Source organism: Oncorhynchus masou, chromosome 25, assembly GCF_036934945.1.
Source record: "Oncorhynchus masou masou isolate Uvic2021 chromosome 25, UVic_Omas_1.1, whole genome shotgun sequence".
NCBI lineage: Eukaryota > Metazoa > Chordata > Actinopteri > Salmoniformes > Salmonidae > Oncorhynchus > Oncorhynchus masou.
The window spans coordinates 32,589,152-32,604,334 of record NC_088236.1 but is presented as its reverse complement, the minus strand read 5'-3'; the positions used below and the strand labels follow the sequence as shown (position 1 = coordinate 32,604,334).

The 15,183-nt window shown below is 43.7% G+C and overlaps 1 protein-coding gene across 1 annotated transcript; it reads left to right on the top strand.

Annotated features, from left to right (window-relative positions):
• Nucleotides 1–677: 677 nt before the first annotated feature.
• LOC135513544 (alpha-1A adrenergic receptor-like) lies at nucleotides 678–12,060 on the top strand. Its single transcript, XM_064936424.1, has 2 exons — nucleotides 678–1,581; nucleotides 10,117–12,060. Exons 1-2 carry the CDS (start codon nucleotides 678–680, stop codon nucleotides 10,626–10,628), a joined length of 1,416 nt encoding a protein of 471 aa, XP_064792496.1. The 3' UTR covers nucleotides 10,629–12,060.
• Nucleotides 12,061–15,183: the final 3,123 nt, after the last annotated feature.

The following is a 15,183-nucleotide window of genomic DNA, read 5'->3' as shown; positions in this document are numbered from 1 at the left end:
TCTGGCTAGCGGTCTGGTGTGGAGCTCAGGCTCAGTGAGAATAACTTTCAGTATTCTCTTCCAGTTGGATTGAGCCAAACTAAAACCAAACTACTCAGATTGCAGATTGTATATGATTCACTGTCCTCTTACCACTATTCTACATTTTTGATATGACACAGACTTGCCCTTGTACACTTTGAAGTATGTATTGGGAAGATCAGAGAGATCGACCTCAGAGCTATGCCTATGATCATGATCCTCAGTAACCAAATGCGACTCTGACAGGTCAGACTGTCAGAGTCAACTCCACACTCCATCAAAGATCTTTTGTGGTCTCCAACTGTATTTTAACTTGTGGCTTAACATCAAGCACAATCTCAAAATGGATTATGATTTCTGTGTTAAATAGCATTCCTCTGCATACACAATGTGTGTCTTGCTCAGTGTTTAAAACAAGAACATAGCTTACTATTTTTGATTAATCTTAATTGCTCATTAGATTGAGACATCATCAGTCAAATTATAATTTGACATGACAGTCTTAATGTGATCCTTATTTTAATTATTTTAATTTCTCAGGAAAGTGCTCTGATGTCCTTGTCTTCTCTCAGCAAACATAACTGTCTGCAGTCTGTTTATCAGTCTACTGTTACAGTACAGGGCAGCACAGTGTATCAATACTGTATAGAGAACAGATGGTTCCTATAGCAGACAACATGAACATGACCCCAGAGCCTCCGACACAGAACTGCTCCAACTGCAGCCAGGCGTTTGTCCCAGAGCTCAATGTGATCAAGGCTGTGGCGTTGGGACTGATACTTGGGACCTTCATCATATTTGGGGTTTTTGGGAACATCCTGGTTATCTTGTCGGTGGTCTGTCATCGACACCTACGCACAGTCACACACTACTTCATTGTCAACTTAGCGGTGGCAGACCTCCTGCTGAGCTCCATCGTGCTGCCCTTCTCTGCCACCTTTGAGATCTTAGGGTACTGGGTGTTCGGACGGCCATTCTGCAACGTGTGGGCAGCGGTGGATGTGCTGTGCTGCACAGCCTCCATCATGAGCCTATGTGTGATCTCAGTGGACCGCTACATCGGGGTCAGCTACCCGCTGCGCTACCCAGCCATCGTGACAGAGCGCAGGGCACTGCTAAGTCTGGTGGGCCTGTGGGCTCTGTCTGTCACAATCTCCATCGGCCCTCTGTTTGGCTGGAAGGAGCCGGCGCCTGAGGATGAGTCTATCTGTAAGATCACAGAGGAGCCTGCCTATGCCATCTTCTCTGCTGTGGGCTCCTTCTACCTCCCGCTGGCCATCATACTGTCTATGTACTGCAGGGTGTATGTGGTGGCCCGCCAGGAGAGCCGGGGCCTGAGGGAGGGGCACAAAACAGACAAGTCAGACTCAGAGAGCATCACGCTGAGGATCCACCGCGGCAACACGGCTGTGTCTGAGGACGAGGCCCTGCACAGCCACACACACTTCGCCCTGCGCCTCCTCAAGTTCTCCCGAGAAAAGAAGGCCGCCAAGACCCTGGGCATTGTGGTTGGCTGCTTCGTGCTCTGCTGGCTGCCTTTCTTCCTGGTTCTGCCCATAGGTGAGTGTTACCCATTGTACCTAGGCTCCGTACCTTGTAGACCGTGCTCCACAGCTGCTGTGTCATGCTGTTAATGCCACCTCCTTTTGTATCTACACTTGGCAAAATAATTTATGAGGGTTTATAATTAAATTGCATTGCAGAGATGGATGTAGGAGGGAGTGTGGGATGACTCCCAAAATAGATGTTCACAACAGTCTCATGCAAGCCTTTCTTATGTCATACGGTATCAACCATAGAAATAGAACAAGTTTATTTATGTGTGTAATAAATCAGTTATTTTAGGTTATGTGAGGTTGTTGGATGATGTAAAATGTAGTCTATTGTCGCATTAATCAATAATGGGCTGCATCTGCAAAGATTTACTTTCATTGAGGACACGAATTAAAACTGGTTTACAAATAGAAACCATCTGAAATAACGCAAATGTATCATTAAAAAGAGTACACTAATCAAAGTATTTGTTTGAGCTGTGCAAAATGTCAATCTTCTCCTCACCCTTATGTTATTTTACTTGTCATACATGACTGCGTTTGTCTAACTTAACTACCAGACATTTTTTTAGTAGTATATGCAATTCAAGTCAGAAGTTTACATACACTTATGTTGGAGTCATTAAAACTTGTTTTCCCACAAATTTCTTGTTAACGAACTATAGTGTTGGGAAGTCGGTTAGAACATCTACTTTGTGCATGACACAAGTAATTTTTCCAACAATTGTTTACAGACAGATTATTTCACTGTATCACAATTCCAGTGGGTGAGACGTTTACATACACTAAGTTGACTGTGCCTTTAAACAGCTTGGAAAATTCCAGAAAATGATGTCATGGCTTCAGAAGCTTCTAGAAGCTACATCATTTGAATCAATTTGAGGTGTACCTGTGGATGTATTTCAAGGCCTACCTTCAAACTCAGTGCCTCTTTGCTTGACATCATGGGAAAATCAAAAGAAATCAGCCAAGATCTCAGAAAAAAATTGTAGACCTCCACAAGTCTGATTCATCCTTGGTAGCAATTACCAAATGCGTGAAGGTACCACGTTCATCTGTACAAAAATAGTACGCAAGTATAAACACCATGGGATCATGCAGCCGTCATACCACTCGAGAAAGAGACGCGTTCTGTCTCCTAGAGATGAACGTACTTTGGTGTGAAAAGTGCAAATCAATCCCAGAACAACAGGAAAGGACCCTGTGAAGATGCTGGAGAAAACAGCTACAAATGTATCTATATCCACAGTAAAACGACATAACCTGAAAGGCTGCTCAGCATGGAAGAAGCCACTGCTCCAAAACCGCCATAAAAAAGTCAGACTACGCTTTGCAACTGTGTCATGCCCTGGTCTATATTTATTATGTTTATCTTCATTTATTGGGTCAGGCCAGGGTGTGACATGGGTTTATTTGTGGTGTGTTTCGTCTTGGGGTTGTGTGGGGTGTATAGCATAGTCATTGGCTGCCTGAGGTGGTTCTCAATCAGAGTCAGGTGATTATCGTTGTCTCTGATTGGGAACCATATTTAGGTAGCCATATTCTTTGTGTGTTTCGTGGGTGATTGTCCTTAGTGTCCTTGTTCCTGTCTCTATGTTAGTTTACACTACTTTAGGCTGTTTCGGTTTTCGTTACGTTCTTTTTTGTTTTGTAGTATTTGTATTGATTCGTGTTTTACGTTTTCATTAAACATGGATCGCAATCTACACGCTGCATTTTGGTCCGACTCTCCTTCGCCTACAGAAAACCGTTACAGAATCACCCACCACAAACGGACCAAGCAACGTGTCAACAGGCAGGTGCAGCAAAGAGAGGAATGGACATGGGAGGACTAATTGTTCGCAGAAGGACCCTGGGATCAGCCTGGAGTATATCGCCGCCCCAAAGAAGAACTGGAGGCGGCGAGAGCTGAGAGACTCTGGTATGAGGAGGCAGCGCGGCGACGCGTATGGAAGCCCGAGAGTCAGCCCCAAAACTTTCTTGGGGGGGACTCAGGGAGAGTGTGGCAGAGTCAGAAGTCAGACCTGAGCCCACTCTCCCTGTTTATCGTGAGGAGCCAAGGAGGAGACCAGAACCGGTGTTGGAGGTGAGCGAAGCAGAGACTGTGAAGGAGTTAATGGGGAAATTGGAGGAGAGAGAAATGAGGGAGTTGCTGTGTTGGTGCTTTTTGCATGGAATTCGCCATACGGAACGTGTCAGGGATTTGATGGCACCTGGCTCCATACTCGTCCTGAGGTGCGTGTTAGTCGGCTGGTGAAGTTGGTGCCAGCCTCACGCACCAGGCCTCCTGTGCACATCCCTAGCCTTGCACGTCCTGTGCCAACACTGCTCTCAAGATCTCCAGTACGCCTTCACGGTCTAGCCCATCCTGTGCCACCTCCACACACCAGCCCTCCGGTGGCAGCTCCCCGCACCAGGCTTCCTGTGCGTGTCCTCGGCCCAGTACCACCAGTGCCAGCACCACACATCAGGCCTACAGTGCGCCTCGCCTCTCCTGCGCTGCTGGAGTCTCCCGTCTGTTTAGCGCAGCCAGAGCCTTCCTCCTCTCCTGCGCTGCTGGAGTCTCCCGCCTGTTTAGCGCAGCCCGAGCTGTCAGTCTACATGGAGCAGCCAGAGCTGTCAGTCTGCATGGAGCAGCCAGAGCTGTCAGTCTGCATGGAGCAGCCAGAGCTGTCAGTCTGCATGGAGCAGCCAGAGCTGTCAGTCTGCATGGAGCAGCCAGAGCTGTCAGTCTGCATGGAGCAGCCAGAGCTGTCAGTCTGCATGGAGCAGCCAGAGCTGTCAGTCTACATGGAGCAGCCAGAGCTGTCAGTCTTCATGGAACAGCCGGAGATGCCAGTCTGCATGCAGCTGTCAGTCTGCATGGAGCAGCCGGAGCTGCCAGTCTGCATGGAGCTGTCAGTCTGCAAGGAACTGCCAGTCTGCAAGGAGCTGGCAGTCTGCAAGGAGCTGTCAGTCTGCAAGGAGCTGCCAGTCTGCATGGAGCAGCCAGAGCTGTCCGTCTGTAAGAAGCCGCCAGAGCTGTCAGTCTACATGGAGCAGCCAGAGCCGCCAGTCAGCATGGAGCAGCCAGATCCGTCAGTCAGTCAGACTCTTCCAGATCCGCCAGTCAGCCAGACTCTTCCAGATCCGCCAGTCAGCCAGACTCTTCTAGATCCGCCAGTCACCTGAGCTTCCTCTCGGTGCTGGGCTTCCTCTCGGTGCCGGGCTTCCTCTCAGTGCCGGGCTTCCTCTCAGTGCCGGGCTTCCTCTCAGTGCCGGGCTTCCTCTCAGTGCCGAGCTTCCCCTCTGTCCCAAGCTGTCTCTGCCCCGAGCTGCCCCTCTGTCCCGAGCTGCCCCTCTGTCCCGAGCTGCCCCTCTGTCCCGAACTGTCCCTCAGTCCCGAGCTGCCCCTCAGTCCAGTGGGATTCTGGGTGAGGACTACTAGGCCATGGTCGGCAGCGAAGGTGGACTATCCTAGGACGCGAGGAGGGGGGACAAAGACATTTTATAGAGTGGGTTCCACGTTCCGCGCCGGAGCCGGAGCCGCCACCATGGACAGACGCCCACCCGGACCCTCCCTATTGTTTTGATGTGCGTCCGGGAGTCCGCACCTTAGGGGGGGGGGGGTTCTGTCACGCCCTGGTCAATATTTATTATGTTTATCTTCATTTATTGGGTCAGGCCAGGGTGTGACATGGGTTTATTTGTGGTGTGTTTCGTCTTGGGGTTGTGTGGGGTGTATAGCATAGTCATTGGCTGCCTGAGGCGGTTCTCAATCAGAGTCAGGTGATTATCGTTGTCTCTGATTGGGAACCATATTTAGGTAGCCATATTCTTTGTGTGTTTCGTGGGTGATTGTCCTTAGTGTCCTTGTTCCTGTCTCTATGTTAGTTTACACTACTATTGGCTGTTTCGGTTTTCGTTACGTTCTTTTTTGTTTTGTAGTATTTGTATTGATTTGTGTTTTACGTTTTCATTAAACATGGATCGCAATCTACACGCTGCATTTTGGTCCGACTCTCCTTCGCCTACAGAAAACCGTTACAAACTGCACATGGGGACAAAGATTGTACTTTTTGGAGAAATGTCCTCTGGTCTGATGAAACAAAAATATAACTATTTGGCCATAATGACCATTATGTTTGGAGGAATGCCAAAGAACACCATCCCAACTGTGAACACAAGGAGTGGCAGCATCATGTTGTGGGAATGCTTCGCTGCAGGAGGGACTGGAGCACTTCACAAAATAGATGGCATCATGAGGTAGGAAAAATATGTGGATATATTGAAGAAACATCTCAAGACATCAGTCAGGAAATTAAAGCTTGGTTGCAAATGTGTCTTCCAAATGGACTATGACCCCAAGCATACTTCCAAAGTTGTGGCAAAATGGCTTAAGGACAAAGTCAAGGTGTATTGGAGTGGCCATGACAAAGCCCTGAGCTCAATCCCATAGAAAATTTGTGGGCAGAACTGAAAAAGCGTGTGAGAGCCACAAGGCCGACACAAGCTCTGTCAGGAGGAATGGGCCAAAATTCACCCAATTTATTGTGGGAAGCTTGTTAAAGGCTACCCAAAACATTTGGCCCAAGTTAAACAATTTAAAGGCAATGCAACCAAATACTAATTGAGTGTATGTAAACTTCTGACCCACTGGGAATGTGATGAAATAAAGAAATGCTGAAATAAATAATTCTCTCTACTATTATTCTGACATTTCACATTCTTAAAATAAAGTGGTGATCTTAACTGACCTACGACAGGGAATTGTTACTGGGATTAAATGTCAGGAATTGTGAAAAATTGAGTTTAAATGTATTTGGCTAAGTTGTATGTAAACGTCCGACCCCAACTGTACATACACTTACCATAATGTGGTATTTCATGTGGAAATAATTAAATAAAAAAGTAATTTCAGTAGCTTTTATTTCAGAGCACACAATAACCAATAACAAGTATAATTGCCATAAACATTTACTGATGTTAACACAATCTTTGAATAGAGTCAGTATTATTTTAAAAGAAAACTTATTGATGGACATTTCAGATAAGGCCCATTATCCTCATCATTTCATTTGATTAAATTATTGTGTTTACTATTGTGTAGAAAATATAGAGAGGATGTTCACACGAACACGCACACACGCACGCACGCACACACGCACACACACACACACACACACACACACACACACACACACACACACACACACACACACACACACACACACACACACACACACACACACACACACACACACACACACACACACATTGGAAAGTGATAGAGATAGAGTACGTTTGGAACTTCCATTCATTCATTTCCAAGACACCATTGTCGATTTTTGTTATCCAACCATAGCCGTAAGTGCTTGTAAAATTAATCGTTTTTGGTGTTAATTGAATGGTTTTTCGGAAGGCCACTGAGGAGTTACTGCAATTTGGGCCAGGTGTCTCAGTGATGCAGTGCAGGCAACAAAGGTAAAAGCTGTGACCGGGTCTGGTACTAGGCTAGCCAGACACTGGGTTATCATAGGATTCTTCAGACAATAGAGATACTCTCAGCATGGGTGCGTGGTCACTTTCAGTCAGCCTCTGTCCCAGTCATCTTCTCAGTGTGATCAAAGAGCTGCTGTGGTTGAAAGAAAGTGTCTTTCCAGTTTGGCTGGTCTGTGAATAAGGCAACCTCACAGAGAGTTACACATAAGAAACTGTATTTGAAGAGTTGAACACTATATCCACACATTTTTCACATTTATATTTTTTCACCAGAAATGATTGCTTATGGGTACCTTCATGTGTGTGTAAAATATTACTGTTGTCAGATATTTTATTCATAGATTTGAGAGAGTATGAAAATGTTTTTTTTTGCTAAACGCTATATATTCATTGTTTAGCTGGAATGGCATGTTCGTGTCCTGTGTATTTGACTGTGATATGTACTTGTCTTGCCTTGCTATCTTAAGATGAATGCACTTACTGTAAGTATCTCTGGATAAGAGCATCTGCTAAATGACTCAAATGTCAAATGTAAATGTTTTACATACAGATCTCATATTACTGTCTTTAATTATATATATTTTAAAATTTGATATTGATGTCGCAAATATATCATTTGTACATTTCTTTACTAAAGATGTAGTTATTTGTTCCATGTGACTGTGTAAAACCTAGCAGTACTACTTATTTCTCTGAGAGTGATGTTTGTCTTTCTGAAATTAAACCATGACATGACAGATTTTAAACTAATACGTATCTGTCAATGAACAACCCCCATGCCATTATTAGATAGTAAAAAAAACCACATTCATCTCATTCATAATGTCTTTAAACAATACAAGCAAATTTACCAACATTTCTGAAAATTGGTATAGCGTTTTGGAATGAAACAAATCATTTCCAGAGGACATATGCAATGTATGTGGTTCTGTACAAAGATAATGAATATACTATACATAATGAACATAACATGACAATGACTGTTTGACACGTAGTAGCATCAACTACTATTAATGACTGGCATTAGTAACAACCAACAGTAAATGCACACAAGTTTCAATAACAACATCACTCACGTCTGTCCACATACTTCACTTGGAGAAAGACTGATGAGGCTCTGACCTGAGCAAGCAAAAGGACTGTCTGCTGTCCTGCCCCCTAGCAACCTCCCTAGCAACCTATAGGTGGCCTGGTAGCTGAGGTAACTTGGAGTTTGGGGAGCCAAACTCTCTCTCTCTCTTTCTCTCTCTCTCTCTCTCTCTCTCTCTCTCTCTCTCTCTCTCTCTCTCTCTCTCTCTCAGCATCTATTTCTCTTGCACATAGAGGCATTTTCATCAATGTGATCACAGCAGGAAGGAAAGATAAAGTCTGCTTGTTAGCTTAATCATTTCAGTATAGGATGAATGTGGGAAGAAAATACAAATCAAATCAAATTTAAGATCAAGTCAACTCCTTCCTAACCCTTTAGGGTTCCGATTTATTTTACACTCTCATGCTCAGAAATATAGTAACTGCAATAGAGGGCGAGGGTGGTGATTCTACTCCCTTACCATGTCTGGACAACATGTCACAATGTTATGTATTATTATCGTGTTAAATCACAGAACCGTTTTCAAGTTAAGATTGATTGTGTTCAGCTGGGGATGGTTATTCTTGTTTGCTTTGGTTTATTGGGGCAGGCTTTATTTCTTCTTTAAGAGGGAAACTTACCCTTGTGGGGATTTGAGTGGGTCAAAAGGGTTAAAGAGGGCTATCACTGTCTTGGCAGTGTGTTTATTTTGAGACTGGTTTGTTCCAGTAGCTATTTAAAAGGCATGACCAAGAGCTACGCAACTGTTTACTCACACGTTCACAAGGTAGTGGTATCTTGTCTGCTGGTGCTGTGGTCGTTATTCGGTAGTTGCACTTGTGCCTACCATGCATCTTTGGTATTGTTATCTTAAATCATTATTGACATTATGAATTATATTTGGGGGTGTTGGTAGTGAGCTACAGTATTAGAGCAGTAGTGTGCTTCTTTGTCTTCCTGGATGTATGGCAACGTCTCACCTGGGAAGTGAGCACATTTATTGGTCATCCATTATTTATTTCTCACTCTATCTTGTTTTCCGTCGCTATAAATCACTGTATACCCTCTGTTTGGTGCAGTAGAGGGAGAGAATGCTTTGCATCACTGTCTTTATTGTGTCAACTTTTCATAGAAAAATTAGGCTTCCTGAGTAACGGCAATCAAGTTTCCAGGATGTATGAATTCAGTAGTAAGAGTAGTAGAATAGCTCTTGCTTGTTGCACAGTAGTCATCTGAGATGTACTTGACACGGAATCATATCTACTCAAACTTCACCTCCTTTCCTTCCCTCGTTCTCTCTCTCTCTCTCTCTCTCTCTCTCTCTCTCTATCCATCTCCACATCACTAAAAGTTCTCCAACAGCTTCTCCATTAAAGAATTTCACAAAACAGCTCACCCAGCCTACCTTTGAAGATAGACGCTCAAATTCAAGGCCATCCAAGACATTAGCCATTTAATTATTTTAATGTGTCGAGCATTGGCTGTGAAAAGTCCTTCATGTAATGTGCATGTTAAACCATTTAATCTACCTCACTATTAAGTGTGCAGCTCACACTCTATCACACTTTCTCCCATGAGCCCCTGTAATCAGAAGCAGTAGGATTTATGAAGGCAATTTTAAATCAACTGATACCTTGACGTCAATACCTTGATGTTAATCAGTTTTCTTCCCTTTGTATGTGTGGCATGTGTGTCCGTGTCTAATTCTCTCTCTCTCTCTCTCTCTCTCTCTCTCTCTCTCTCTCTCTCTCTCTCTCTCTCTCTCTCTCTCTCTCTCTCTCTCTCTCTCTCTCTCTCTCTCTCTCTCTCTCTCTCTCTCTCTCTCTCTCTCTCTCTCTCTCTCTCTCTCTCTCTCTCTCTCTCTCTCTCTCTCTCTCTCTCTCTCTCTCTCTCTCTCTCTCTCTCTCTCTCTCTCTCTCTCTCTCTCTCTCTCTCTCTCTCTCTCTCTCTCTCTCTCTCTCTCTCTCTCTGTGTGTGTGTGGCCTATTATAGGTTCCATATTCCCGGCATACAGACCTTCGGACACAGTTTTCAAGATCACCTTCTGGCTGGGCTACTTCAACAGCTGCATCAACCCTATCATCTACCCCTGTTCCAACCAGGAGTTTAAGAAGGCCTTCCAGAGTATTCTGCGAGTGCGCTGTCTGAGAGCCCAGCCAAGAGCCACTCATCACCTAGGTCCAGGCCTCAGTCAAGCCCAGGTCCAGGGTCATTCTCTCACTCTGAGAATAGATGGCAGAGGTGACCCCTCCCGTCGCAGCCCCTCCTCCTCCATAGCCCTGTCCCGCACACCCTCATCTAGGGATGACAGAGAGTGGAAGATAGAGACAGGACAGGCTAAGGTGGCCCAACTGTGCAGTAGGAGTCTGCTGAAGACCTGCTGCTGCATCAGAGACGGGAGCCTCAACCAGGGGCCCAGCCATCCCCAGCCCCCTCCACATGGGGCCCTGCCCACCATTAAGATCCACCAACTGTCTTTCTGTGAAAATGGAGAGGCCGTATAACCAGAGATAATGATGGAGTAAATAATTTTGAATGTCTCTGGTATGAATACTGTAGTTCTTCTTCTCTTAAACAAAGCATGGTCTACCCTCAAGGTCCAGTGCTATTAAAGGAAACTAAAGTGAATAGTGAATACATTTCTAAGCCCAGTGGAGTTTACAACGATGGAACATTAATAATAGCTGGTGGAGATGGTCGATGAAATTCGGAAATATTTGGAATACTCTGACTTAGATACACAATGGCAGTGTTTAAATTCATGACTGTTTGTTTTTACACACTAAACCAAGGTTTTACCTCGAGATGATGACACTCTTTAAAGGTCCAATCAGGCAGTTAATATCTACATATCAACTAATTTCTGGTTAACAATTAAGTACCTTGCTGTGATTGTTTTAAATTAAAATGATCAAAAAGTAACATTACATTTACATTTTAGTCATTTAGCAGATGTTCTTAATCAGAGCGTCTTCAACTAGTGAGAAACAAAAATAGCTTCTTGGCGAAGAGCAATTTCTCAAGCAAGAATTTTGCTAAGGCTGTCTGGTAGTGGTCTGAGTGGGAAGGGGAAAATGGAAAATTAGCTGTTATTGGAACTCTCTTTCTTATTGGTCTATTAACTAATTTACCACCTGGTGATGCCACCAGGCAGGCCACAACTCTATCCAGCTCTTACACTAAAAGGGCATCATCATAATTTTCACATTTCACAGTATTATTCCAACCTCATAGTGAAATATATATAAAACACAGTAAAATCATGTTGTTGACTGTACTGGGCCTTTAAGACAAGTGCACATTCTCTCAGGTGGTCTTTGCCACTCTTCACACTTTACCATCCAGTTGATTTGAATAGTAAAGAAAAAACATCCAAATTACTATTCCAATCTAATGCCAAAAGTGATAGTTCCCCAAGAGCAAAATATATCCACCCCCCCTTTTTTAAATATACATGTTAGAAAAAGTTTTCCATGGGGATCTTACTGGGATCTACACTAGCTATATCAATATATGTATTATTTATTCCAGATATTCCTGATAAGATATTGGGGTTTGTGAAGTTATTAATTAAGAAGGACCAAATTGTGTGTTCCTTGTGTAATGTTTACAAGTTGTATACTTACAAAGAATATGACCAATGCATTCTAGGTCAAGTTTGTACATATGTAATTGGTGGTAACCTCACATATTGTTCAAAATTGTAATCATTCTCCCAGTGTCTTCCCCTTTACCAAGCTCTTGTCCCGTTGTGAGAATAGTGTGTGACTGTGTGATACTGTGACATCACTCCCAGTCTCCCTGGGGAGTCAGAGGGCAGGCACAATGCCCATCACAAATGAATCACACCATACTGTCCACAGCAGGCTGGAACCCAAGAGGATACTGTCCTTCCATGTCACGTATTCCAATAAAAAGAGTATGAGATATTCTCAGTTTGGGAGTTGCAACATTACTTTGAGAATCCTTTTTTTGTGATTTCATGGACACACATGTTTCATAAACACGCATGAACGGTATTGCTTTGTACTCCAACATTCCCACGATACCACTTTCCAATCTCCACTGCCAGACAGAAGATTAACTTCCTCCTTTGGAATTCTGAGGGATCATTTCATGGGTTTTGACCTCATAACTGCTCCCAAGCCTCTAAATCCGCCATAAACCAGTGAGAAATTTGCCTTCATACTGTAGCTCAGGCTTTCCAGTATCAGGGAAGCATTTGCAAATTGCATCCATACAGTGGAGGCTCCTCAGAGGAGGAAGGGGAGGACCATCCTCAGTGGATTTCATAAAAATAGTGAAATTAAAAAGGTTATCCTTTTTAGATTAAACTATACTAAATATATTCACGTCACCAAATAATTTGATAAAACACACTGTTTTGCAATGGACTACAGTAGCCTCAACAGTACTCTGTAGGGTAGGACCATGGTGTAGCCGGAGGACAGCTAGTTTCCATCCTCCTCAGGGTACATTGACTTCAATACAAAACCTAGGAGGCTCATGGTTCTCACCCCCTTCCATAGACTTACACGGTAATTATGACAACTTCTGGAGGATTCACAATCATGAAAATGGCTAAAAAGCAGCAAATTTGAAGTTTTGGAATGGCCTAGTCAAAGTCCAGACCTAATCCCAATTGAGATGTTGTGTCAGTACATGCTGGAAAACCCACAAATATTGCTGAGTTACCGCAGTTCTGTATGGAAGGATAGGACAAAATTCCTCCACAGCGACATGAGAGACTGACAACTACAGGAAGTGTTTGGTTGGAGTCATTGCAGCTAAAGGTGGCACAAGCAGTTATTGAGTGTAAGGGGGCAATAACTTTTTCACATAGGGGTATTGGGTGTTGCATAACTTTGTTTATGAAATAAAGGAAATAAGTATGCAATTGTTGTGTTATTTGTCCACTGAGGTTCCCTGTATCTAATAATAGGTTTTGGTTGAAGATCTGATAACATTCAGTATGACAAATATGCAAAAGTAGAGAAATGTAGACAGGGGGAAAACATATTTTTTACAGCACTGTATATATCATTGTAATTTGTTTCACTTTCACTTAGGAAGCAAATGCAGCTAGCTAGTTTAGACTACTCAAACACCCACCTCAAATGGAGAGGGATGGCTATCCAACACTGGAGATGGATGGCTATCCAACGCTATGGCTGTCCAACACTGGAATGCTTTCAAGTCAAGGCAAACTTTTGGTTTTATAAATTTATTGTAAACAGGGCCCCTTGATGTAACTGCTAAACTGCTTGCTGATTGTACACTTTACTGCATGATTGTAGCGGATTTACTAATGCGTTAGTTCTAGTAGCTATGTTTACTAGCTGTGATGTTAGCTAACATGGTGACAACGATGTAGGCTGTGTGTAGCGGTTATGATATGAAAGTTTGGCTTGGAAAAGTTTTTCTGCCTAGCTGATGTGTTGTGCACTGAAGTCCACAAGCGAAGGGAAAATGTGAGAGGAGTAGAGTGCGTAGATGCAAGAAGGAATCCTACATCGAGCCTACAACGAGCAAAAATATAATGCTCTTTCTGTGTGATCAGGGGTGTATTCATTCCACCGATTCTGTTGCAAAACGTTTCTTAAACAGAAGCAAATGGAACAAAATGGGGATAAACCTACCTGAATTTGATTGAATGTGCAACTGTTGGACTAATGATTACACCCTAGATTAGCTAGATGCGGACAAGAGCGTGCAAGGCGGTATTGAATATGTCACTGTCTGTCACCTTGACGACTCAATTTTTTTCTCGACCTGTGCACCTACGTTGTAAACTGTCATTCATAGGCTAGATTGTAGCAACCTCATGATGGGTAAAGGGAAATTAGAGTATAATTTAGTAGCCTAAACCAATCGATGTTATATCGAGCTGGGTGAATGGAATAGGAATGACAGTCATCCAATATGCTGTAATAGAAATAAGGCCATGCTCATAAGAAAAGATAATGTCCTCCCTCATCTTAAACATCACCAACCGCCACTTACACAAGCACACAAATAAAAGTGATTGCATCGATACCCACGTGAAAAAATACTATAGTTTAGTGTGGAATACTACAGTAAATACTATAGAACTCTGTAGTAAACTGTAATATACAGTACTGTAGAATACTATACTACACACTGTAGTATCACGATCATGTGTAGTACTTACTATAGGACTTTGTAGTACACTGTAGAATACTACAGTAAATAATACAGTATACTACAGACCACAGAACACTACAGTGATGTCCGCAAAAACAATTAATTACAACAAGTAATTACTAGTACAGTGCCTTGCGAAAGTATTCGGCCCCCTTGAACTTTGCGACCTTTTGCCACATTTCAGGCTTCAAACATAAAGATATAAAACTGTATTTTTTTGTGAAGAATCAACAACAAGTGGGACACAATCATGAAGTGGAACGACATTTATTGGATATTTCAAACTTTTTTAACAAATCAAAAACTGAAAAATTGGGCGTGCAAAATTATTCAGCCCCTTTACTTTCAGTGCAGCAAACTCTCTCCAGAAGTTCAGTGAGGATCTCTGAATGATCCAATGTTGACCTAAATGACTAATGATGATAAATACAATCCACCTGTGTGTAATCAAGTCTCCGTATAAATGCACCTGCACTGTGATAGTCTCAGAGGTCTGTTAAAAGCGCAGAGAGCATCATGAAGAACAAGGAACACACCAGGCAGGTCCGAGATACTGTTGTGAAGAAGTTTAAAGCCGGATTTGGATACAAAAAGATTTCCCAAGCTTTAAACATGGGCGTCTGTCCATGGTGGAGGCTCCGGCTCGGGATGTGGAACCCACTCTATGAATGTCTTAGTCCCCCCTCCTCGCGTCCTAGGATTGTCCACCCTCGCCGCCGACCATGGCCAAGTAGTCCTCACCCAGAACCCCACTGGACAGAGGGGCAGCTCGGGACAGAGGGGCAGCTCGCGACAGAGGGGCAGCTCGCGACAGAGGGGCAGCTCGCGACAGAGGGGCAGCTCGGGACAGAGGGGCAGCTCGGGACAGAGGAAGCCCAGCACTGAGAGGAAGCC